At 37.0% G+C, this 25,711-nt stretch overlaps 1 protein-coding gene across 1 annotated transcript in view; it reads left to right on the top strand.

Annotated features, from left to right (window-relative positions):
- THSD7A (thrombospondin type 1 domain containing 7A) overlaps positions 1-25,711 on the top strand; it is a 467,710-nt gene that overhangs the window by 176,326 nt on the left and 265,673 nt on the right. The window contains exon 2 of the mRNA XM_059171243.1: positions 18,044-18,875. Within this exon, the coding sequence (XP_059027226.1) occupies positions 18,044-18,875 (832 nt within the window). The remainder of the gene's footprint in view (positions 1-18,043; positions 18,876-25,711) is intronic.

Below are 25,711 nucleotides of genomic sequence, written 5' to 3'. Positions count from 1 at the left end.
GTAATTTTGATTTAAATAATTCTCATTTCTTTCCACCAGAAGAATACTAAATTGATGCATATAGATGCATAAAGCATTTGTTGTGCATTCGCTGTTATTCCTTCATAGCACTGTATACAAATCATGTCAAAGAATACAGATACATATTATGAACATTTATCTTCAAATGTAACCTAAAAGTTACCAATTCTGGACCATGCCATGGAATTACAGCCTTCTGAGATAAAAGATTTTGGGGGTGATATCTGAAAGCATGGCATCTCAAAAACCTGGGTCAGTGCGGGTTGCTGATTAAGGCATCTGGAAGAGCTCAGAGATGAGACACATATGTTTACTTCCTCCACTCACCCTCTAGGTAGGATTTATCGAAGAAATAGGTATTTTGGGGCACAGGATTTTCAGTACGTGCCTTTGTCCTTATGGGGCTGAGTTGGCCAAGCAGTTACCAAAGAATAGCCATAGCAAGTAACACAACTCAGCATAAATCAAGAAAGCCTGAACCTTGGGGTACCTGGGTGACTCAGTTGGTTAAGTGTCTGCCTTGAGCTCAGGTCATGATCCTAGGACCCTGGGTTTGAGCCCCAAGTCAGGCTCCCTGCTCAGTGAGGAGCCTGCTTTTTCCTCTCCTCCTGTACGTACTCTGTCTCTCTGTCTCCATCTCTCTCTCTCTCTCTCAAATAAATAAATTAAATCCTGAAAAAAAAAAAAAGCCTGAAGCTTGACAGAATGTGTGTGAGATGAGTTAACAGTATTTAAAGAACCGTACAGTGAGACTCAATCATGTCGAAATGGATACCAAGTTATTTGCCCTTTTTGTTTTATCTCAATAAGAAAAACGATATGTGGTCAGATATTTCACTTATTATTTGTCTACTCTTTTATATTCTTTACTAGTTCCAAGATTATTCTGTAATATTCTGTATTACCGTATAATTAACAGTGTCACAAAAAAGCAACATGTATAGTGATCAGACCAAAAGTATTATTTGGAATAAGAAAAAAAAATTAGCATGGAGTTTAAATATTTGAAAAGCTATCAGGAAGAAGTTAGATTAGAATTCTAAAAGAGGAAGGTTTTATAGGCATATAGGGGGAAAATGTCAAGATAAATCTGTCCCTTACCAGAATGGGCGATTTTAATGAACAGTAACCTCTTATCACCAGAAGTGTTCCATCCGAGGCTGAAAGGGCATACGGGGAAGAAAGATTGCATTAACGTGGTTTCTGTGTATCCTTACAAATCACAGGTGCAAAGACAATGACAAATTTTCTTTGTGATTTAGTAAATTACTTATGAAGCCTAGGATCACTTTGATAACTTACTAACTGACATTTGAGAAATACAGTTCCACGGTGAGCTACTCATCTGAACCAGTGTCCTAAGGTAGAATGTGAGAGTACTGAGCTGGGAAGTCAGGATACCCGGTTTCCTCTGGCTTGTTAGTAACTGCATTTAACGTCTAATGGCCTCAAGATATTGGCTATAAAATGTGGCACTATTTATCACTATGGTGTCCGTCAGTTTTAAATTTTACAATTTCCATGAATGTGCAGTTATCAGCCTCCCTGTTCCTCATCTAACCATCTGCTTTAGCTGATTTGCTATCATACTCTTGGAATCATTTACTTGGTGAGACCATGTGCATTGATGCCCTGAGGTAATTTCAATTGATGTTTTTAAAATGCATCCTTACTGTGATTTTTAATCAAGCAAAAGAAATATTACATCAACACGTGTCTTCAAAGAAACTAATGATGTGTCTTGAAGTAGAGATTGGCTTCATAAACTGCCATTAGTATAATATGATTTTTAAGTTATGGCTATTTAATACTTGTGAAATTTGTCAGCCATGGAAAATTAGTATCCAAGGAGAAATTTATACCCAAACACAGAACAAATGTGCATAGAAACAGAAATCCAAAAATTGATGTTCATTTCTGACTCCATAATTTTGAGTAAGACCTTAGTGTTTCAAACTAAAAGGCAATTTTATTAAAGATGTACTTTCCACAGCTTTTTAAAAAAAATAATTGACAGAATTGCATGTACCCTCAACACTGCTTTATTGATGACATTTCTTTAAAGAGAAAACTGATTGCCTGATTTTCCTAAAAGAGGACATGTCTTTTCGGTAGAGTTAGAAATGCTCACCATTGATCAAATCCAGTTACAGCTTTGCATTTTATGAGCTAATTTAGGGCTTTCTTAAATATGCTGTATTTCCCAAAGTAAATTACTATATGAAAAATGCCAGTCAAATAATCTATTTATTTTTGTTGTTGTTAAAGATTTTATTCATTTATTTGACAGAGAGAGACAGAGAGGGAAGACAAACAAGGAGAGTGAGAGAGGGAGAAGCAGGCTTCACAGGGGCCTGATGCGGGGCTCAATGAGGGGCTCAACCCCAGGACCCTGGGGTCATGACCTGAGCCAAAGGCAGACACTTAACGACTGAGCCTCCCAGGTGCCCCAAATAATCTATTTCTTAAGAAGGTTGTGAAGTTTGTGGGTTATGTTTTATTATCAAAACTGGGCAGATCCTACTGAGAAATTAAGATATTCTTCGTCATTTTTTGAGAAATTGAAACAATTTACATTTGTATCTTTTTTTTTTTTTAAAGATTTTATTTATTTATTTGACAGAGAGAGGTAGGGACCACAAGTAGGCAGAGAGGCAGGCAGATAGGGAGAAGCAGGCTCCCTGCGGAGCAGAGAGCCCAGTGGGGGTTTGACCCTAGGACCCTGGGATCATGAGCTGAAGACAGAGGCTTTAACCCACTGAGCCACCCAGGTGCCCCTGTATCTTTTTTTTTTTTTTTTTTTTAAGATTTTATTTATTTATTTGACAGAGAGAGAGAGAGAGACGTGAGCGCCCAAGTAGGCAGAGCAGCAGGCAGAGGGAGAAGCAGGTTCTCTACTGAGCTCAGAGCCATATGCAGGGCTTGATCCCAGGACCTTGGGATCATGACCTGAGCTGAAGGCAGCAGCTTAATCAACTGACCCTGAGCCACCCCGGTGACCCTACATTCATATCTTTAACTCATTACCTGCTGGTTGTTTTTCTTAGCATCTTATAATTTTTTTTTTAAGATTTTATTTATTTATTTGACAGAGAGAGTGAGAGATCACAAGTAGGTAGAGAGGCAGGCAGAGAGAGAGGAGGAAAAAGATTCCCTGCTGAGCAGAGAGCCCAATGTGGGGCTCGATCCCAGGACCCTGAGATCATGACCCGAGCCGAAGGCAGCGGCTTAACCCACTGAGCCACCCAGGTGCCCCAGCATCTTATAATTTTGAGTTTATGTTTAACTTGACAAAACTCAGTTGATGTTTACCCATTATGGAAATAACAGTCTAAGATTTAATATGCATTTCTGAGTCACTAATATTGCTAGTGACTACCTTTAGCCATAAACTCAAGATCCTTGGACTCACAAAAGTTGGAAAGATTAACTTGGCTTCAGATGAAATATTCATTTTCAGATGAAGTATTTTGGTAGCAAAAACCATTTGTATTTAACACGAATATTTACATATACTTTGCATCTACATTTACATTCATATGCATACCAATTAGTGTGCTGGAAATTTAATGTTTGAGGTATTTGAATTTCTTCTTTTCTAACTCTATATAATTACATCATTTAGTGGGTTAGAAATGATATGGAGATTATAAAAATATACAACCATACATATGGCTCTTGATTTAGGGTAACCATGAAGGAAGGCTTACAGTCTCTTGTGAAGAAGTTGTACTTCTCAGTTTCCTAACTCTGTAACATCAGTCTTTTTAAGTAAGAAGGTTAAAAAAAAAAAAAAAAAGAGAGAGAGAATAAAAAGAAGAATTTGTTGTCCTTAAAAATTACCTGTAATGAAGCCACTTGAGTCACTCCAGTACCCAGGAGTGGTTTATTATCAAGAGAATACTAAAATGTAATACCTGAAAATGAACTTTAAAAGTAATAAAAAGTAATAGACACATATATATCTGTTGGTCAGAGTATGGGTAAAAATGTTCTAAAGACTCAGAGAATGAAATGTTTCTAGATGTGTAATGAGAACAGTACAAACTTCAAAAGGTTATTACTTTCACTTCATTTTTATTTTTCCATTTTGTGTGGATCGTATCCACAATCTCACATTATTGGTCCAGTTGTTGAGGTATGCAGTTATATGCAGTTAACAATGTAACATCATCAGAAAAAAGCTTGGAATATATTATTTCTAACGGTGACTACCTATTGGATACGTGAAACACAAGACCCAAGATGATGGTGACAGGCCTCTCTGAGCTACATTTTTCGTTGTTTAATAAAACAAGGAAAAGTCTATTACATCTATAATTGACCCTTCTGTTTTTGCCTGAAGAGCTCAAATAAATTGCTTCTAAGCCTAAGGAATTTAAGAATTCCCCCAAGGCTTTGAACTTGGCAGTAACTTTATAGAACCTTAGAACCATGTTGTTATATCTAGAAAGTTTCTCTACATTTCAGAGGATTGTAGATGTGAATATAAAAAATTGTTGTATAGAATTTTTTGTCCTGTGACACATGACATACACATAAAATTGGCCATTTTACCACTTTCAAGAGAACAATTCTGTGACACTAAGTATAGTCACGTTATTGTGCAACCGTCCCATGATCCATCTCCAGAACTTTTTTGTCATCCTAAACTGAAACTCTTTACCTATCAAATAGTAATCCCCTCTTCGCAGCCCCCCTCAGCCCCGGGTAGCATGCTGCCTTTTGTTTCTATTAAACATTCTAGGTACCTCATATAAGTGGGTCATACAATATTTGTCCTTTTGTGTCTGGCATATTTTACTTAGTGTAAGTTCTCCTTTTTTTTTTTTTTTTTAAAGATTTTACTTATTTGTCAGAGGGAGAGTGTGTGTGAGCACAAACAGGGGGAGGGGCAAAGGGAAGAGGGAGAAGCAGGCCCCCCGCTGAGATCATGCCTGGCGCTGAAGGCAGACACTTAACTGACTGAGCTACTCAGGCATCCCACTGGCATTAGTTTTCAAGGTTCCTGCATGTTATAGTCTGTATCAGAATTTCCTTTTCTTCTAAGGCTGAGTAATAGTATGGATATGCCACATTTTGTTTATCCATCTACCCATCGATGGATATTTGGGTTGTTTCTACCTTTTGTAGTGCTTTCTTATTTGAATATGTTCTCTCTTCCTTGCCGATCACATCACCTAGCACGTTGTATGCCCATACTAAGTATCTGTTGAGTGAATAAATGAACATGACAAAAACTCGAACGTTTTCTGCCTTGAGCAATTTAGTCCTAAAGGTGTATTGTTTGTGGAAAAATAGATGCCTTTGGTTTGGCATTTTTAGAAGGAGAACAGAACGAGACCCTTTACGATTTGCTAGGCATGGGATGCTACCATGTGCCATTTCAGATCCTCTTGGCTCCATCCCCACTCTTGGTCTGTCCTGTGACTTCATCTTGCAGACGTCTAGCCAGCTTCACACAGGTGCAGACTTGGCCCTGGCTGAGCAGCCTGCTTTCCCAGAGCTGCATTGAGGTAATAGTGCAGGACGCCCGCAGAAACCCTCTCCACAGTCGTTCATGTGCAACTTAAAATTGTGAAGAACTTAATGATCATGGGGCATTTGTGACTGGTGAGGAAGAGGGGCTAGTGAATAAATCTTTGCCTTTCTCATCGCTAGGTTGGCATAACATAGTTTACTATCAAGAGTTACTAAGACTTGACTTTTTGGTACATGGAGGTGAATTGTTGATGGTGAGGCATTTTCTGGTAGGGTCTAGCATAGTGTCCTTGGCGGAATTTCAGAAATGAGTGCCACATCAAACATTCGAAAAGATGTGGGAGAGGTGGTTTCATTCCACATTCCTGTCCAGTTGACCTACATGGCCCCTGAAAGAAAAGGAACACAAAACTGGGTGAATCTTGGAAGCTGCAAGCAAGCCGCTGTACACTTAACCAAGGGTTTGATCCAACTAAAGCTGTTATGGAAGATGTGGTATCTAAACTAGGACAAATCAACACCATTTTTGACATTTGGTATGGAGATACTGACCTAGCAAAGGCATTTTTTTCCTCAAATGCCATTAGCGAAAGGAACTAAAAGCTGGGGTTTTGTTTGTTTTGTTTTATTTTTTGTGTTTTTGTATTTTTTTTTTTTTTACCTGAGAATGCACAGCAGATGCATTCACTCCCTCATTCGGAGCCAAATTAACACTTCTGCCTTTTGTCAAAATTTAGTTGGCGGGCACCTTGATGGTCTTAACATTCCTCAGACTCTCACACTGGTGCCCTGCGTCCATGACACGTGTGTTGGATTGGATGAGCAAAAAGCAGCAAGTATTAGAGATTCCCTAATGAGAAAGACCAGGTGGCACCCTCCGTACATTGACTAGAAATCTTAGATCATCCAGTTCCTTAGACATATCTTCTACTTTACTCATTACTCTAGGTGACAGTTCTGCTGATCTTTCTGCCATGCTGTAACAAGAACTCCTCTCAGTTTCCAATAATTCTCTCCTCACTTCTTTCTAAGCCCTTCCTGGCAGTCACCCGAAGCTGCCTTTTAACTGTCTCTGCAGTGAACCTTTGGCTTTTACTAACATTTCCCTTACTGTCCTTCTAGCTTTGTCCCGCGCTGCTCCAGCATACCCCTCCCATATTTTAGATTTTTGCTGTGGCAATATACCTCTTCCAGGTTCTAGTCTGTAAGGTAATTGTTGCTATAAAACAAATTGCCTGAAAATGGTGATTATAACGAATAAACATTTATTGTCTCACCATTGCCGTGTGCCAGATGCCAGAAGTTTGGAAGCAGTTTAGCTGGATAGTTCTAAGTCTAGGTCTTTCGTGAGGCTACCGTTAAGACATTGGCCAGCCCTGCGGTCTTCTGACGGCTTGGCCTCTGCTGATGGATCTGCTTCTCAGGCATTTATGGCTTCAACTCACATGACTGTTGGCAGGACAGCACAGTTCTTTTATAAAATGCTGCTCAGCTGTCCTCCTGCTTTCATAGATGCCTTCTCCCAGAATTAATCAAAAGAAAGCAAGTCAAAAGCCATAATATCTTTTTCTGACCTAGACTTGTACATCATCCACCAGTATTCCTGCAATATGTTTGTGGTTCCACAAGCCATCCCTATGCAGTATTAGAGGGGACGATAGAAGGCACAAATACCAAAATTGAAAAAAAAAAAAATTGAAAAGCAAAAAAAAAAAAAAAAAAGAAGAAGAAGAAGAAGGCACGAATACCAAGAAGCAGGGATCATTGGGGCTATCTTTGGAAGCTGGCTCCTACAGCCTCTTTGCATTCTGAAAGCAGCATATATCATAACTGGGAATACTGCCACAGTCTATTTAATGGTTGGGGATGGCCAGTTTTGAATGGATCTTACAGTAGAGACCTCTGTGCAGCAGGTCCAGGCTGTGGTACAAGCTGCTAAGCTTAGCTTAGCATAATGGCCCAGAAGATCTGATGTTATTAGTCCAATTTCTGATAGAATGACAGTGTGAAATCTCTGGCTAGCCCTAACTGGAAAATTGCAGCATAGATACCTAAGGTTTGGGAGTTAAGACCATGCTTTCTACAGAGAGCTACCTTCTGGAGAAAAAAAAAAAAAAAAGTTACATAACACACACACCCAGATCCTGGCTTGCTGTTGTGTCCTAGTAGACATCGTGTGTTGGACACAAGTTGACTCCGACTGAAGTTGTCCATCCTGAGCTGGCTGTCCTAAAACTCATCACATAAACTGGTTGGGTGTGCATAGTAGAAATCCCATGTACAACAGAAATGAAGTATTTGGGATCAGGCCCATATGGATCCAGAAGACTGAGTAAATTATATAAACATGTTGCCTAGGCTTCCCTTGCAACTATCTCTTCTATATGGACTTCTCTGTGGAATCACTTCTAAAATAAATGACTTGCATACAAGCTTTTGTTTTACATTCTAGTTTTGGAGATAATCTAAGACAAGACAGCAGGCTTTTAAATTTGATTGACTGTATGAAGACTTCGTTTACTATTTATATCAGACTTCTCTGAGATGAATTAAGAAATTTAAAAGATGGGATCCCTTATCTCCAAAAAGCCTTATTGACTTAGCTCCCTTGGACAATGTGGAATATACACATTGTCCAAAGGTAGCTGATTTTAAGACAATTGTAACCAAACATCTATAGTTCGGTATGTTAGAAGGTTTTGTGCATTTCACATTTTTGAGGTTATCATTTTATAGCTCGCATTGCCATGCTTTGATATCAGTGATAAGGTGGAGCCTATTTCTTTCTTTTTCTTCTTTTTTTGGGGGGGGCAGCAAAACCTATTTCACACAATGAGAGCATATACTCTGAGTAAATTTGATGTTGCTCCCTTCAATCCATTCTCTCTAAAGCAAGGTGTGAATGACTACATTAATGAGTTAGCATAGCTTCAAGGGTGTTGAGTTTACATATTTCTAAACTATACAAAATTGTATATTATACAATTTCTATCTGTATATTGTAAATATTTTGTTGCCAATTACATGTGTAACAGAATGTAACACAAATCTCAAGGTTGCTTTTGTTATCTTGGGGACATGGGGAGTGGAGTTAAATATTGTTTTGTAGGGTCACCTGGGTGGCTCAGTGGGTTAAAGCCTCTGCTTTTGCCTCAGGTCATGGTTTCAGGGTCCTGGGATTGAGCCCCACATTGGGCTCTCTGCTTAGCGGGGAGCCTGCTTCCCCCTCTCTCTCTGCCTGCCTCTCTGCCTACTTGTAATCTCTGTCTCTCAAATAAATAAATAAAATCTTTTAAAAAATATTTTTTTGTAGAGTGGCAGTACAACAGAGCAAATTCCTTTAATTTTGATATATAGTAATGCTGTTGGTGCAACATCTTGTTGTGTCGCAGTGGAAGTTCTAACAAATTTTATAAGCTTGAAAGGGAAATACTGACTTTGAAGTTTATAATCTTCAAGAATACTTTTCTCTAAAAAAGTTAGTTTGGGCATATCAATATTTGAATGTGATATTATTCAAAAATTAGGGACTTTTCATTATGGCGACATGAATTCCCTATCTGGATTGTTCACATTTAGCTAATACAACTTTTCTTTTTTGGAATGTTTACCTGTCCTATAACACAGTAGAAATATTTGGGACATTTAGGGATTTATATTTTTCTCTAGTCTTAAGAGATTGAGCCTACTATATAGTACAACAAACTATTCATATCTAACACAATGTGAAAATCAACAGAGATCATATGTGTAAGTACACTGTATACTGTACAAATAAACTATAGCAATAAAATAAAGTACAGCAATAAAATGAAATATAACATTAAAATCTGGGGGCGCAATATTGAAGCAGTTCGCATTTCCATGTTTCAATGGTAGTGAGTACCTCAAAGTAATAGTTTTGTGTATTCTTGCTAAAATTACCTGACTATGGAGAAAATAAAATGTTCAGTAGTTTGCCTTTAAACATACTAAAAAAAAATTCCTAATGGGCTTGTGTGTGTGTGTATATATTTAAATATATAAATATATATATTTATATATATATAAAGAGAGTGAAATTTTTATCAAATCTTATGGATAATGTTTATATCTCTGTACTTGAAGATACTTCTCAGCCTAACGCACTGAGCCACCCAGGCGCCCGAAGATACTTCCCAGCCTAAAAGCAATGGAAGAAACATAAGATTGTGTTAGTGAAAAGCTTGCATACTAAAAATACAAAAAACATTGTAAATAAACAAATATGAAAGAGAACAGTTCTACATTTTTAAAGGGCATAGAAGATGTTAATGTCATCAACAAAATGTATCAAGATCAAAAGTAAAGTCCACAATACCACTGCAAAATAAACTAATTGGATGAGTTAAAGAGGAAAAAATTATGCTTAAGGTCATATGTAATAAGAATTCAATTAAAACAACAACAGATTTGTATTTGTTAAAGTACCACAAAAATAGTAACAGTGCTGATAAGGGTGTTGTGATAGGATTTAGATTTCTGCACGTTTCTCTGAAAAATCAATTGGGCAACATGTATTTAAAAACCTTAAAATTCTCAGTACCTTTGACCCAGTTATCCAATTTAATGGAGTCTAGCCTAAAGAAACCACCACTGATGAATGCAGACTTAAAAATATTAAGTCACATAAAAATGAGAGTCTTTTTGTGGGAGGAAAAAGCACTTCACAACTTTATCACGAATACTCATCATAATATTGATAACTTATTCTGTGTTTCACGTAGAGTTACAAGATGATGAAAGTTAATGACGTGGTTTATACTGTATTTTACAAATGAAGGAAACCAGGATCCAAAGAGGCAAGTAATTTTCTTGAGAGAGATCAAACATGATAGGGGCTGAATATAGATTACTATATTTGGCAACTGTAAAATCAGCTGTCCTATCGCTGATTCCTCATTCATTGTCTCATCAGATTTAGAGAGCTTGTTCTAATTTTGTACATTTAATTTTATATTCTTATATAATTTCTTATTAAAATTTAATTACTTATTGAAGATGAAAGCTCAGCTTGACTTCACACTGATCTCTTCTTATCCACCAAACTGATTTGTCATTTGAGAGTTATATTTTAAATTAAAATTAAATGAAATTAAATTAAAACTCAAGTCAAAGAAGCTATGAGCTCTCTTTTTGTTTTCCTTTAAAAAGGAAATTTTCACCTTTTTTAGGTCAGCAAATTCTTAAAAAAATTAAACTGGTTCTGTGTTCATAATCTATACAAAGGGATCTCCTAGGCAGAAAGCATATTTATAATTAAATAGTATGATATTGAATGGCACAGTATGCCAGGAATTTGGATTACCAATCTATGAAACTATTTGAAGACACTTAAGTCCATGTGTTTACTGTTATCCACAATGAAAAGTCTTTGAAATGACCAAATGAGTACAAAATAAGCAGAATTGTGTTTCTGTGCCGAAAAAGGGGAAGGATATCAATTGTCCAAAAGCTGTGAGATCTTTCTGGAAACCACAGGACTCGGATGATTAGATTTAAAGGACACTATCTTTAGAGTTTAAAGAGTCAAAGGATGGAACCTCTGAGGAAATAAGTATGTAAGATTCGCCCAGTTGAAGTCCAAATGTGGAAAAACTGTAGACTGTAGACTTCCCTGTATCAGGAACAAGAAACACTCATTAATTGCTGGTGAGAAGGTAAATAGATACATTTGGTAGGCACTTCTGCAATAATAGGTGTATCAAAAACTTGCACATTTGCAAAACTGACTGAATTGCCTGACTGGTACCTGATTACAACAATAGATGTTTACCATAACATTCTTTATAGCATTTGAAACAATTGGAAAAAAGTTCTAAATTTCCACAAATAGAATATGTTAGATAAATCACAGTACACTGATAAAACATACTGTGCAACCATAGTGTAAGTGTGTAAATATGAGAAACAAGATTAATTAGTAGGTTCAATCTGTGTGTGTGTGTGTGCGTGTGTGTGTATCTGAGACCTCCCTCACATCTATTGAAATGGAATTATTTATATAACATATAGTGAAGTAAAAGCACAGAATATAAAATAACTTATAGCAAGAGCCCAGTTTATTTAAATAGGTCTTTAATTGCCTAGTAAGATAGTAGCAAATACGTGACTAGTTACCTCTACTTCATGGAATTTATGAGAAATTATCTTTACTATTAGCAGTAATTTCTAAGTTTTTCTATACCGATCTGCTTGAGTAAGAACAAATAGAATTTTTAAGAATTCTGTGAATTATGAACATCCATGACCTTGAATCCAGTATGTTACTAAGCTGGGCGTGCATTTCTTGATCTTGGTAAAATAGGGCATGCTGTTCCATCACCAAATCCGGAAGGGAAAATACACTATCTCATTTGAAGGATGCAAACATATTTAGTCAAACAAGAAACTGCCTCATTTGAGAGTTTTATAGCAACAAGGGCAGAAAGTAGTTTGCATAATTTTCTCATGCTCCTTTTATGTTTATCTTTTATAAGGCTCTTTGGAACAATTGCTCAGCCACCTGTCAATAATGTGTCCTTTTATAGACTCAACCTTTATTGCTCTCATGCCCTTGATATATAGTAGTTTTAGAAGTAGTATTGAATATGGTGGGCCAAACACTGACTTTAACTTTAAAAGGCCTTTTTTTGCAGACTAAAATAGAGGGGTTTGAATGACATGAAGAAAATAAACATGTCATAAAATCCTGCTTAGGGACACCTGGGTAGCTCAGCGGGTTAAGCATCAGATTCTTGATTTTGGCTCATGCCATGATCTGACGGTCCTGAGGTTGAGCCCCATTTTCACTTCACCCTCAATGAGGAGTCTGCTTCTCTCCTCTACCCCTCCCCCTGCTGGTGGAGGACACTCTCTTTGTCTCTCTCTCTCTCTTTCTCAAATAAATCTTTTTTAAAAAAGATTTTGTTTTTTTGACAGACAGTGGGAGAGAAAGAGAGAGCACAAGAGCGGGGAGGGTCTGAGGGAGAAGCAAATTATCTGCTGAGTGGGTGCCTGATGCAGGATTCCATCCTGGGACTCCGGGATCATGATCTGAGCCAAAGATAGACGCTTAACCAAGTGAACCACACATGCACCCTTAAAAGAAGTGAATGTTTTTTAAAATGTGAAGTAAAATAAAATCCTAGGGCACCTGGGTGGCTCAGTTGGTTAAGCATCTGCCTTTGGATCAGGTCATGATCCCGGGGTTCCAAGATGGAGTCATGCCTTGTGCTCCCTACTCAGCGGGGAGCCTGCTTCTCCCTCTGCCTGTGGCTCCCCCTGCTTGTGCTCTCTCTCTTGCACTCCCTCTCTCTGTCAAATAAATAAATAAAATCTTTAAAAATAAAACCTACTTAGCAGGAATAAAAATAAATTCATTGTTTTATCAACATTTTTGGAAAGTTAGTTAACAATTTTATTTAAAGCACTATCCTATGAAAAACTAAGCCAAGTAGCATTCATTTAAATTTGTTTTTACAGAACATAATTCTGCATCAGTTTCAAGTGAAAATATTTGTATTGTGAGTCTATCAATTACATAAATATTTTGAGCATGCAAACAGTTGCTTTAACTTTTTTTTAGTGGAATACGATATCTAGTATTTCTCAATTTACATAAAATCTCTCAAGCTAAGTGTTCTACATATATTTATTGACCTACATCCTAGCAGTGTTTTGCATGATACTGAACACAAATCCTACAAATCTGTATGCAGGAATGCATTTCCATTCATAAAGAGATATTATCTAAGACCTTAAGTAGAAAGCTACCCATCCTTTGTTTTGTGCAATTATGTTCCAAGTTCCCTTTATATAATCATGAGCAAGAACAATAAACGAAGTAAGAGAAATTCTTTTCTTGTTAAAAAGCAAACATCCTTACACACACACACACAAAACACCTTTCCAACACCACCCCTTCCCACTCCTAGTAATTTGAGATGCGGAGCTAAAATTTAACACTCATGCCAAGGCATAAGAGTTAAATATCACATTCTCCTATTGTGCTTGGGAGAGGACTTCATAGTTTGCTTGATACAGTTTGCACACTGTGCTTTCGAATCAAACGTTGAAACATTTGTTTTCTTTGAAACATGGTAGCTAATTGGGCTAACAATTCTTAGCTATCAAGAGCAGTTTTAGATGTATCCCCTTTGTGTTCAGTGGGTGATTATTTTAAGAATGCTCAGAGGACAGAAGTAAACAGCCCTTCATCAGGTGTACAATGGTAAAGATCTGCTTTATTTTTTTCAAGAGGTCTGTTAATTGGACACACATGCAATACCCAAGGTGCAGTGAAAAGATAAGACAGCAGTTAAAGTCTGCAAAGTGAGGGTTTTTTTAGGTTCAATTGTGATTATATTGCCACCTCTACTTTCACTGGTGCCTTCATGCATTTTATTTTGCCTTTCCTAGTGAGTATTTTTGTCAATCTCCATGGAATTTTCTTGGGATGTCTTATCTTCTGGTTCTCATTGTAAATATACTTGAAATAAAATAAACACTACTGTGTTATCTATGAATAGCTGGTTAATAGGGAATCTATGATAATATTTTTGGAATGGAATGGAATTGTATTTGTTCTTAGAATGTATGTTTTTACCAGTTGTCTAAACTTTAGAAATGTATGCTCATTGTTATTGTATATGAAATAGTATAGGAGTTTTCTTGAACTCAGTTTCTTTTTCTACTGGCATTGATATCAGTTATCTAATGTTTTGAATATTAAGATCTAGAAATTAAATTTTCTCTTTTCTGAGCAGAATAGTTGCTGAGGGGCGCCTGGGTGGCTCAGTGGGTTAAGCCTCGGCCTTCGGCTCAGGTCATGATCTCAGGGTCCTGGGATCGAGCCCTGCATTGGGCTCTCTGCTCGGCAGAGAGCCTGCTTTCCCCTTTCTCTCTGCCTGCTTCTCTGCCTACTTGTGATCTGTCTGTCAAATAAATAAGTAAAATCTTTAAAAAAAGAATAGATGGTGAAATTCGTTCAAAAGCCAGCCATGGAAAATTAAGACAGGATCAAACAGGTAGCAGAAGACAGGCAAAGTTCTGTACATCAGGGGCCAGAAAGTCAGTCTAATATGATAGGCAAACAGTTATTCAATCAGTTAGTTGAAATTGTGAAAACTATAATGTGAGAAACAAAAGGATATTCTGAAAATGTATAAAATGGGACATTTCCCTAATTTGGTGTTGGCAAACCATGGGTTTTCAAGTAACTATCATAACTTTTTTTTTTTTTTTAATAAACTTAGATATAAGCCCAGAGTTTGGGCTAAAGTTTGGTTTATAAGAGCTTAATATCTTTATCACTTCTTTTCTAAGGTAATTTCCAAACTTAATAGTTATGTAGTGTTAAATTCCTCAAAGTTGTGGGGGATTGGTTTTGGTATGTCTTTTCCTTACTCAGCAATAACAGGCAGACTTGAAATAATTTGACACTTTGTTTCTAAGATTTCTGTAATAAAATATTAGTTTTCATCAATTAGTTAAAATATACACATTTACAGTAGTACCTAAATCTGTATAAAAAGTCCAATAAAATATTTTAAGTGCCAAATTTATAACTGTTGTAATTTTTTGTTGTTTTTAGTTTGAGGATAAAACCCCAGCTTCATGTATCATTGATATTAGCCATTCTGACAGGTGTGAGATGATATCTCATTGTAGTTTTGATTTGCTTTTCCCTGATGCTGAATGATGTTGAGCATCTTTTCATGTGTCTGTTGGCCAACTGGATGTCTTCTTTGGAGAAAATTGTGTTCATTTCTTTGGCCCATTTTTTGACTGGATTATTCATTTTGGGGGTGTTGAGTTTTTTAAGTTCTTTATATATTTTGGATACTAGCCCTTTATAAGGTATGTCATTTGCATAACTCTTCTCCCATTTTGTAGGTTACCTTTTACTTTTGGTAATTATTTCCTTTGCTGTGCAGAAGCTTTTTATCTTGATGAACTCCTAGTAGTTTATCTTTGTTTTCCTTTCCTTTGCCTCATGAGACCTCTCTAGTAATAAGTTGCTATGGCCATTGTCAAAGAAGTTACTCTCTGTGTTCTCCTCTAGGGCTTTTATGGTTTCAAGTCTCACATTTAGGTCTCAATCCTTTTTGAGTTTATTTTTGTGTGTGTTGTAAGAAAATGGTACAGTTTCATTCTTTTGTCTGGTTTTCCCAACACTGTTTGTCAAAGACTGGTTCTCCACCCTCCCCTGCTCCCCATTGGATATTCTTCTCTACTTTGTCAAAGATTAACTGACCATATAATTGTGGGTTCATTTCTAAGCTTTCTGTTCTGTTCCAGTGATCTATGTGTATGTACCATGTTGTTTTTTAAAATCACTACATCTGTGGAATATAACTTGAAGTCTGGAATTGTGATGCCTCCAACTTTGCTTTGCTTTTTCAAACTTTTTCAACTTTGCTTTGCTTTGTTATTTACGGTCTTTTGTGGTTCCATACAAATTTTAGGATTATTTGCTCTAGTTCTGTGAAGAATGCTGGCAGTATTTTGATAAGGATTATATTAAATATGCAGATTGTTTTGGGTAGTAAAGACATTTTAACAATATTTGTTCTTCAAAGCCATGTGTATGGAATGCCTTTTCATTTCTTTCTGTCATCTTCAATTTCTTTCATCAATGTTTTACACTTTTCAGAATACAGGTCTTTCACCTATTTGGTTAGGTTGATGCCTAGGTATCTTGTGTTTTTTGGTACAATTGTAAATGGATTGATTCCTTAATTTCTTTTTCTATTGCTTCTATACATTATTGATGTATAGAAATTTCTATATGTTGATTCATATCCTGCAACTTTACTGAGTTCATGTATCAGTTCTAGTGGTTTTTTGGTGGAGTCTTTTGAGTTTTCTCTATGGGGTATTCTGTCATTTGCAGATAGGGAATGTTTGATGTCTTCCTTGCTGGTTTGGATGACTTTCATTTCTTTTTGTTGTTTGACTGCTGTGGCTACGACTTCCAGAGCTATGTTAAGTAGCAGTGGTGAGAGTGGACATCACTGTCTTGTTCCTGACTGTAGAGAAAAGGCTCTCAGTTTTTCCCCATTGAGGGTGACACTAGCTATGTTATTTCCTATATGACCTTTATTTTGTTGAGGTATGTTCCCTCTAAACTTACTTCAAAAATGTGGAGTAAGGGGAGCTCTCTTGCACTGTTGATGGGAATGCCACTCTGGAAAACAGTGTATAGGTTCCTCAAGAAGTTAAAAATAGAACTGCACTGCAAAGCAGCAATGGAACTACTAGATATTTGCCCAACGAATACAAAAATACCAATGTGAAGGGATACATGAACCCCAGTGTTTATAGCAGCATTATCTACAGTAGCCAGTTTATGCCAAGAGCCCAAATGGCCATTGTCTGATGAATGGGTGAAGATGTGGTGTATATCTACAATGTAATATTATTTAGCCATAAAAAATAATGAAACTTGCCATTGGCAGCAACATGGATGGAGCTAGAGAATATTATGCTAAGTGAAATAAGTCAGAAAAGGACAAATACTGTATTATTTCATTCATATGTGGAATTAAGAAACAAAACAAATGAGCATAGGAAAAAGGAGAGAGAGAGAGAGAGAGAGAGAGAGAGAGAGAGGCAAACCAAGAAACAGATTCTTAACTCTAGAGAACAAACTGATGCTTACCACAGAGGGGGTCGATGGGGGGGATGGGTTAAACAGGTGATAAGGATTAAGGAGTGTACTTGTTGTGATGATCACCAAGTATTATATGTAAGTATTGAATCACTAAACTGCACTCCTGAAACTAATATTACACTCTATATTAACTAAATGGAATTTAAATAAAAACTTTAAAAAGCCTAGTTTCTTAATAGTCCTAATCTGATTCATTAGTCAGCTCTCATAATTAGTATCAAATACTGGAAAAACAATAAAATATTAAGGAATTCTCCTGAATTGCATCTGGGATTTAGACTCTGAAAGACACTTGTATTTTGAAATTTAGACCTAATGGCATTTAGCTTGCTGCTAACTTGATGATCCAATATAAATGTACCTTTATATTCTGTGCCTAGAGTGGGAAATGAAGATTGTGGTTTTGTTTAAGCACAGTAGCCATGGGCTACAGAGTACTTAAGACTCTGCTGTCCTAAGTCCGGAGACTCGTATGTGCACAGTCTCCATGCCCAGGGGGCCACTCCGTTAGCCTGCTGCTGACATGGATTCGATGCTTACAAGGCGGGGGTCCTGTGTTTTCACTGCTGCTGATTTCTGGTGTCCTTTATGAGCAAGGGTTCTCTATTTAAAATTAATTAAGAAAAGACCCAAAAGGACCCAAAATGAACTTGTCCCAGTGGTTACCTTATATAGACTCTCTGACACACTTCTCCTTTTGCAAAAATACTGAGTGCACATCATTACTTTCCGACACTCGTGTGCAGAGACCTACTTTATAACACTTCAGGGAAGTTAATGTACTAGATCTTGAGATGCCTTTCTGGAAAGTGAAATAACTTATGGCTTTCTTCCAGTGGCACTGTTGACTCTTGTCTCATTTTTCAGGACCGTGGGGCCGGTGCATGGGAGATGAATGTGGGCCAGGAGGCATTCAGACCCGGGCCGTGTGGTGTGCTCACGTGGAAGGCTGGACGACGTTACATACTAACTGTAAGCCGGCCGAGAGACCCAGTAACCAGCAGATCTGTTTCAAAGTATGTGACTGGCACAAAGAGTTGTATGACTGGAGCCTGGGACCCTGGAATCAGTGTCAGCCCGTGATTTCCAAAAGCCTAGAGAAACCCCTTGAGTGCATTAAGGGGGAGGAAGGCATTCAGGTGAGAGAGATAATGTGCATCCAGAAAGAGAAGGACATCCCTGCAGAGGATATCATTTGTGAGTACTTCGAGCCCAAACCTCTCCTGGAACAGGCCTGCCTCATCCCCTGCCAGCAAGACTGCATCGTGTCAGAGTTTTCTGCCTGGTCTGAGTGCTCCAAGACGTGCGGCAGTGGGCTCCAGCACCGGACACGTCACGTGGTAGCACCCCCCCAGTTTGGAGGTTCTGGCTGCCCAAACTTGACAGAGTTTCAGGTGTGCCAGTCCAGCCCCTGTGAAGAGGAAGAGAACATGTACAGCTTGCACGTGGGTCCCTGGAGCTCGTGCTCGATGCCCCACTCAAGACAAGTGAGACAAGCAAGGAGACGTGGAAAGAATAAAGAGCGGGAAAAGGACCGAGGCAAAGGAGTGAAGGATCCAGAAGCCCGTGAACTTATTAAGAAAAAGAGAAACAGAAATAGACAGAACCGGCAAGAGAACAAATACTGGGACATCCAGATTGGATATCAGACCAGAGAGGTTATGTGTACTAACAAGACAGGGAAAGCTGCTGATTTGAGGTAACGTTTTATAGCCATTTAACTGGGGTATCTCTCTGTAAAGGCGTGGGCTACAGAGTACTTAAGACTCTGCTGTCCTAAGTCTGGAGACTCATATGTGCGTAATCTAGAATGAGCTACCCCCAAGTGTAACGTGATCTACTTTAAGACACTTAAGCTTTCGTGGGTTTCCTGACCTCGTTTCTGTTCTGCTCCTGGTTAGACATTGTACTCCTAGAGTTCATTTAAATGTTCCTGTCAAAGATCTGTAGCATGAGCTCTTCTCCACGAGATGGTACTACTTCTTTAGGTCAGTCGTGCTGTTTCCACCTACAATGGGGGAAAAAGAAAACCTACTTAGAAGCTAGAGTTTCCACCTACAATGGGGGAAAAAGAATCCCTACTTAGAAGCTAGGGATTTTGATGTCAGATACTTATTTTAGTGAGAATGAAGTACATCTCCAAGTTTATAGCATTTTCAACGTTACCCTATAAACAAAATCTAAACAACAACCCAGGGAGCTATACCTAAGAATAATTCTCTTTCACGTTTTTATAAAATGGAATAAATCTCCCTAGAGGAAAAAAAAGGAGGGGGGGGGGGAACCAGAAGAAACTAAGGTAAGTAGACATTATTTAATCATGAGTAGTCTGGTTTAGAAAACATGTAATTAATTGGCTGCATGTTCTACACAGAAATTATTTGTCAAGTGATCTCTGGGTAAATAATGACTATATTATGAAAGACTTTCTCATGTGTGATTTACTTGTTGTGAAAATATTCAGTGAGGATTATTCATTGAGGATTATCTAAAGGATATGATGTTCTCTGGATATTCTAAATTTTGCTCTTGGATAAGCCAGACCATCTGGGAGTGTCTTATCTGGATCATTTGCATAATTGGTTTTTCTGAACTATTTATGCAGTTACGATTTGGACTGAACTGAGTGAAATTATGGTAACATCACTCAGAATTTTATATCATCTTTATTGTAGAAATGACATTGAAAGTGTCATCTACTCCATCACACAGTCTGTTCTCTTGATTAAAAACACATAAGATAAATTTCACTGAAGGCCCAACCCGTGTGCTGCTGGTGAGCAGCTGGATTGCTTTCCTTATGGCCCTGGAAATGTTGAAACAGATCACATGTGCCTGTTTGGTTTGGCTCCTGGGAGCATGACTAGACTGTGTGGCAAGTAGGTTGCTTACTAACATACCCCACTGCTTCATCTTTTTTGCACCATGATTTTCCTTCACTCATTCTTGCCTAGTGATTTTGCCATCTGTGGATTTTGAAAGCTGGTTGAAAGCCTTTTTAGTGAAGAATATAGTTTAAAGAAATAAGTAAACAAATAAACAATTGATTGGTCTAGACAATAATTTCTCTCAGCATAGTGTTGCTCCGGTCACCATTTTTAGGTTATGTGCTAGTCCCTCCTCTCTTTGTACTTACACAGTTGTATTTTCTCTCAGCCACACAATAATCTGCTTTTTCTTCACGTAGTAACATCAGTCCAACTCTTTTCTTGGTCTCATTGTTGGTTACTTGATCTCCTGCCTTCACCCTCCAGGTTCCCTACAACTCAAGCTTTCATGTCTGTGTGTATGTTCACCGTGATTGTGTATCATGTGTGTTTTCATTTCAATTCCTGTTTTATTCTTTTCTGACTATCCTCATCCTAGTGATTTCCTCATCTCTTTTCCTCAAGTATTATGATTATATTAGTTACTTGGCTCCCACCAAGTAATTAAAGGAGCCTCCAAGGCAACTTGAGTTGTCTCCTGTTGTCACTGAGTTAACATGCTGTAGATATTTAATTTAATGTTGACCACTCAATTAAAAGTGTAATTAGGATAGTACCTACCACTGCATAGAGCCATAGAGCCTAATATTCCCATTTGGTTGTTTGAAATAAGCAAACACATTTAAAGATTTGTAGATCTTCTGTCACGTGCTTATATTCTATTCGAAATAAACCTAATATAACTTATTAGAGTATAGATTAAAATTCAAGTTGGTTGCTAATATTTCTTGCATTTAAGAATTATATATAATAATATATATGGATAAATACATATGATTAAGACAGTTAAAGGCTTAGTGAAGAGAGGTAAGAATCAGGTATTTTGACATAGGTGTTGCTCAAACATTGTACCATGTCAGTGAAGCTAGTGAAATAAAGAGTAAATGGTTAACACCAGCAAAGAAGAGAGCCACAGATCACAGACTTGATGATCAAATTTAGTCTTTCCCCTTATATCAGATTTAGAAGCAATTTTGTCATGTCAGTGGGTAAAAAAAAAAAAAAAAAAAAAATCATTTAATAGGGCTAAAAACATCTGTTAGAGTGACTGAATCAATTTAGCTAAATAAACCTAAGAATCTTAGAGAAGCAGTTCACAGGCAAATAAATATAACTGTTGCAGAATTACTGCGAGAACTTCCAAGTTTCAGATGATAGATCTGGCCTGCTTTTTTGCTTTCGAACAGACTGAAATCAATAATAATGAAAAACACAAATGAAAAGTCTGTTCTTTCTTGACAATAGGAAATAGAGTCTCAAACCACAAATGACAGAGATTTAGAGAATGTGGTGAAATTAAACCTAACCGAAGGAAGAAACTTAGGAGGTTGTTATATCTTTGCAACTTCTGCAAATGCTCAAACTCTCTGAGTAGCCTGGACTTCGTGAGGGCCAAGGCAATGATGTCTCTTTGTATGGCATGGTCTGTGTTAAAAGAAAGGGATATTGAAGCATCTTTGAGTTGGAAAACAGATGGCATGATGGGCAAGATTGAATAAGAAACTCACTATGCCATTACTGCCAAGAAATGGATTGATGGGTTGAGGGATTAAAATTTGATGACCAGCAGACGAGAATTCTTAATCCCTACATGTAACATGCCATGACACATAGGACTCTTCTTTTTTTTTTTTTTTAGATTTTTTTTTTATTTATTTATTTGACATAGATCACAGCAGGTAGAGAGGCAGGCAGAGAGAGAGAGAGGGAAGCAGGCTCCCCGCTGAGCAGAGAGCCCGATGCGGGACTCGATCCCAGGACCCTGAGATCATGACCTGAGCCGAAGGCAGCGGCTTAACCCACTGAGCCACCCAGGCGCCCCCACATAGGACTCTTCTATGAAGCTGTAAGTTTCAGCCAAACTTAGGTAGAATATTGCCCCAGGCCAAGAGTTGATATGAAAGCAATGACAAGCAGTTCTCCAAGAAACCAGAGATGGTAAAGGAAATATGGCATTTCTGAGCCAAAAACAGAAAGAAGAGCTAAGAAAATTGAATGATCTTAACTCATTAATCAAATGTGTGATTTGCCTGAGCTCCTAAAAGAAATGGGGAGGAATGAGAAACAAGAAAAAGAAATGAAATTACATTAGAAGCAATAAAATGTGGGAAAATATCTTGTGAAGAGGAGTCAGTGATACAGAGAACAATTTGAGAACATCCAAGTAAATCGTCATTTTTAAAAAAATGATGGATATGGAAACAAGCAAGGGAGATCATTATATGAAAATGATGTTCTTGAAGATAGGACCAGAAAAATTATAACAGAAAAGGCAAATAACAACAACCCCCCCAACAAACATGTAATAGAAGACTTTCCTGAAATTAATACTTTAACCCATAGATTGAAATGGCACATGGGTCATATTCTTCTAGAAGAGGTTGCAATCATGTCCTCATGGAAGAGATGGTGTAGAATAATTATTATAAGGAAAGACATAGAGACCTCAGACTGAAAACCAGAGCAATACTGAAACTGTGAAACTCTAAAAGCATTAGTGTTGTTGTCAAAAATTAGACAGGACAACACATTAACTCCACTCTTGGCTAACGCTAATGTCTAAGTACTATTTAATGTAATTGAAAGAGAAAGAAATGAAAATTGGAAAGCAGGTAGATAACTTAAGATTTTTTCCCAATATTATAACTGTACACTGGAAAACTCAAGAGAATCAATTGAAAATAAAAACATTAAAATAACCCATGGGGGGGCAGTGGATGGACACAAAAATAATATCAAACAATCAAGATATTTCCTAGATGCTTAATAATTAGTTAAACATTAATGGTGAAAACAGAAGATTAAAATATTACACTTACAAAAGTTAAAAAGACCGTAGACCATAAGAGACCCTTAACCATAGGGAACAAACTGAGGGTTGCTGGAGAGGGATGGGTAACTGGGTGATGGGCATTAAGGAGGGCACTTGATGTAATGAGCACTGGGTGTTGTATGCAACTGATGAATCACTAAATTCTACCCCTGAAAGTAATAAAACACTATATGTTAACTAACTTGAATTTAAATAAAATTTTTAAAATACTTTTTAAAAAACTAAAAAAGACAAAAAAATCTATAAATACACCTAACTATAGAAGTTCTGCACAGAACACCAGACTTAGAAACATAAAAATGATGTATGTCTGTACCAGTTGTCCCAATATTGTTACTGTAAAATTTATAAGGGAAAAATAAGCATATCAGAAAGACCACAAAATTTTTGAAAAATAAAAATGGAAAGCACTAATGTCCCAAGATAAATGTATTTTATTCTATAAAAATAGTAATAACAAATTCATGTTCTTACATGAATAATCAGATCAAGCGAAATGGGGTCTAGAAATAAGATCTGCAAAATCCTATAAAATGTTGTTTATGGTGAAGGAACATTTCCAATTTGGAGGGAAATTAATTAATTTGCTTTTTCGGGGGGCAGTTGCTTTGCCATGTAAAGGAATGAGAAGATACAGATATATATATAACTATATCTGTATCTATATATCTATATCTATATCTATATCTATCTATCTATCTATCTCTAATTATATGCCTTTGACACTTGTTATACCAAAGCAAAGCCCTGGTGTATATTCATTACTTAAATTTTGTTTCTATAATATTAAAAGAAAAGGTATAATTTTTAAAACCTTAAATCAGGACCCTTTAGGGTACAGAATGCAGAGATCATGTAGTAATTATATTTTTGAAAAGTAAATTTTGCTCAAGAAAAATATGAGTGAAGTTAAAACCCAAGTTAGCAAACTGAGAAAAAATATTTGGGCATATAATTGGCAAAGAGCTCATTTTCTTAATACATAAGCAGTCATAATATTGAGAAAAAGATCAAAATCTAATTGAAAATAAACAGAGGATCAAGAAAAATGAAAAGGTTAGTCACACTCTGGTAGAAAATATTTGTGATAAAGGACTGGCATTCAAAACAAAGAAAGAACTCTTAAAACTCAACAATAAGAAAACAACCTGATTAGAGCGATAAAGGACTGGAATCTAAATTATACAAGGACTGGTATCCAAAATATACTGAAAACTTAAAACTCAGTGATTAAAAAAAAAAAAAGCCTGATTTTTAATTCCATCAAAGACCTTCACACACCTCACCAAAGAGGATCTACAAATGGCAAATAAGCATATGAAAATATACTTTATATCATAGGTCATCAGGGAAATACACATTAAAACAACAGAGAGATACTATTACACACCTGTTAGAGTTACCAAAATCTAAAACACTGGCAACACTGAATTCTGGGGAGAATGAAACAGGAACGCTTGTTCATTGCTGGTGGGAAAGCAGAGTAAGAGGTTATAGCCGTTTTGTAAGCTAGCTTGGCAGTTTCTTACAACACTAAACGCACTGCTTACCATATGAGCAATTGTGCTCAGTGATATTTACCTAAAGGAACTGAAAACTTATATCCACACAAATATCTACACAGAGACGTTTACATAACAGCTTTATTCCTAATTGCCAAAACTTGAAGGCAACCAAGAGGTCCTTCAAAAGATGAATCAATAAACTGTAGCACATTCAGATAATGGAATATTATTCAGTGTTAAAAAAAAAACAAAACAGTGACCTATCAAGCCATGGAAAAATATGGAAGAAATTAAATGCTAAGTGAAAGAAAAGGCTACATCCTGTATGATTCCAACTGTATGGCATTCTGGAAAAGGCAAAACCCTGGAGACAGTGAAAAGAATAGTAGCGTTGAAGGGCTTAGGTAGTGGGAGAGATGAACAGAGGGAACACAAAGGATTTTTTTTTAGGGCAATGAAACGACTCTGTATGTTATTGTGATAGATATATGCCCTTGTACTTTTGCTCAGAGCCATAGAATTTCAAATGCCAAGAGTTAACTGTGGTGTCAACTAAGGTCTCTGAGTAATAATGATGTATTAACGTGGGTCCCATCTAGCGAGTGACGTTGATGATCGGGAGGCTCTGAATATACAAAGGTAGGGGTTTTATAGGAACTTTCTGTACTTTGCCCTCAGTTTTGCTGTGAACCTATAACTGCTCTAAAAATTAAAATCGATTAAAATCAGCAAAGGATAGTTTCAGTTCACGGAAAATATGCTAATCCTCAATCATAATTAAATACAAAAAGAAGTTTAATCCCACTTTCACCTATCAGATTAGTAAATAAAAATGTTTAATAATGTGTCAGGGATCACTAAGATAGCCTCCAGTTTTGATAATTCACTAGAGGGACTCACAGGATTCAGCATATAGTTAGAGTTATGGCTGAGATTCATCACAGTGAAAGGATATAAAGCAAAAGCATAAAGAAACATGTGTAGCCAGAGAAGTCTGGAGGAAATGGTATGAGGTTTCCCTGGAAATTTGGAGCTTCCAGGGTACTCACCAGGTGGAAATTCATAGCCTAGACTTAATCCCTCCAATGAAGAGTTGCAGCAAATTGTGCAACGCATTATCTGCTAGGGTAGTTTATTAGAGTCTCAGGGTTCCAAACTTTTATTGGGGGAGAGGGTTGATCACATAGGAACCCTATGCCTAGGGTTTTGC

This window comes from Mustela lutreola, chromosome 4 (assembly GCF_030435805.1).
Source record: "Mustela lutreola isolate mMusLut2 chromosome 4, mMusLut2.pri, whole genome shotgun sequence".
Taxonomy (NCBI): domain Eukaryota; kingdom Metazoa; phylum Chordata; class Mammalia; order Carnivora; family Mustelidae; genus Mustela; species Mustela lutreola.
This window is presented reverse-complemented; position numbering and strand designations above follow the sequence as displayed.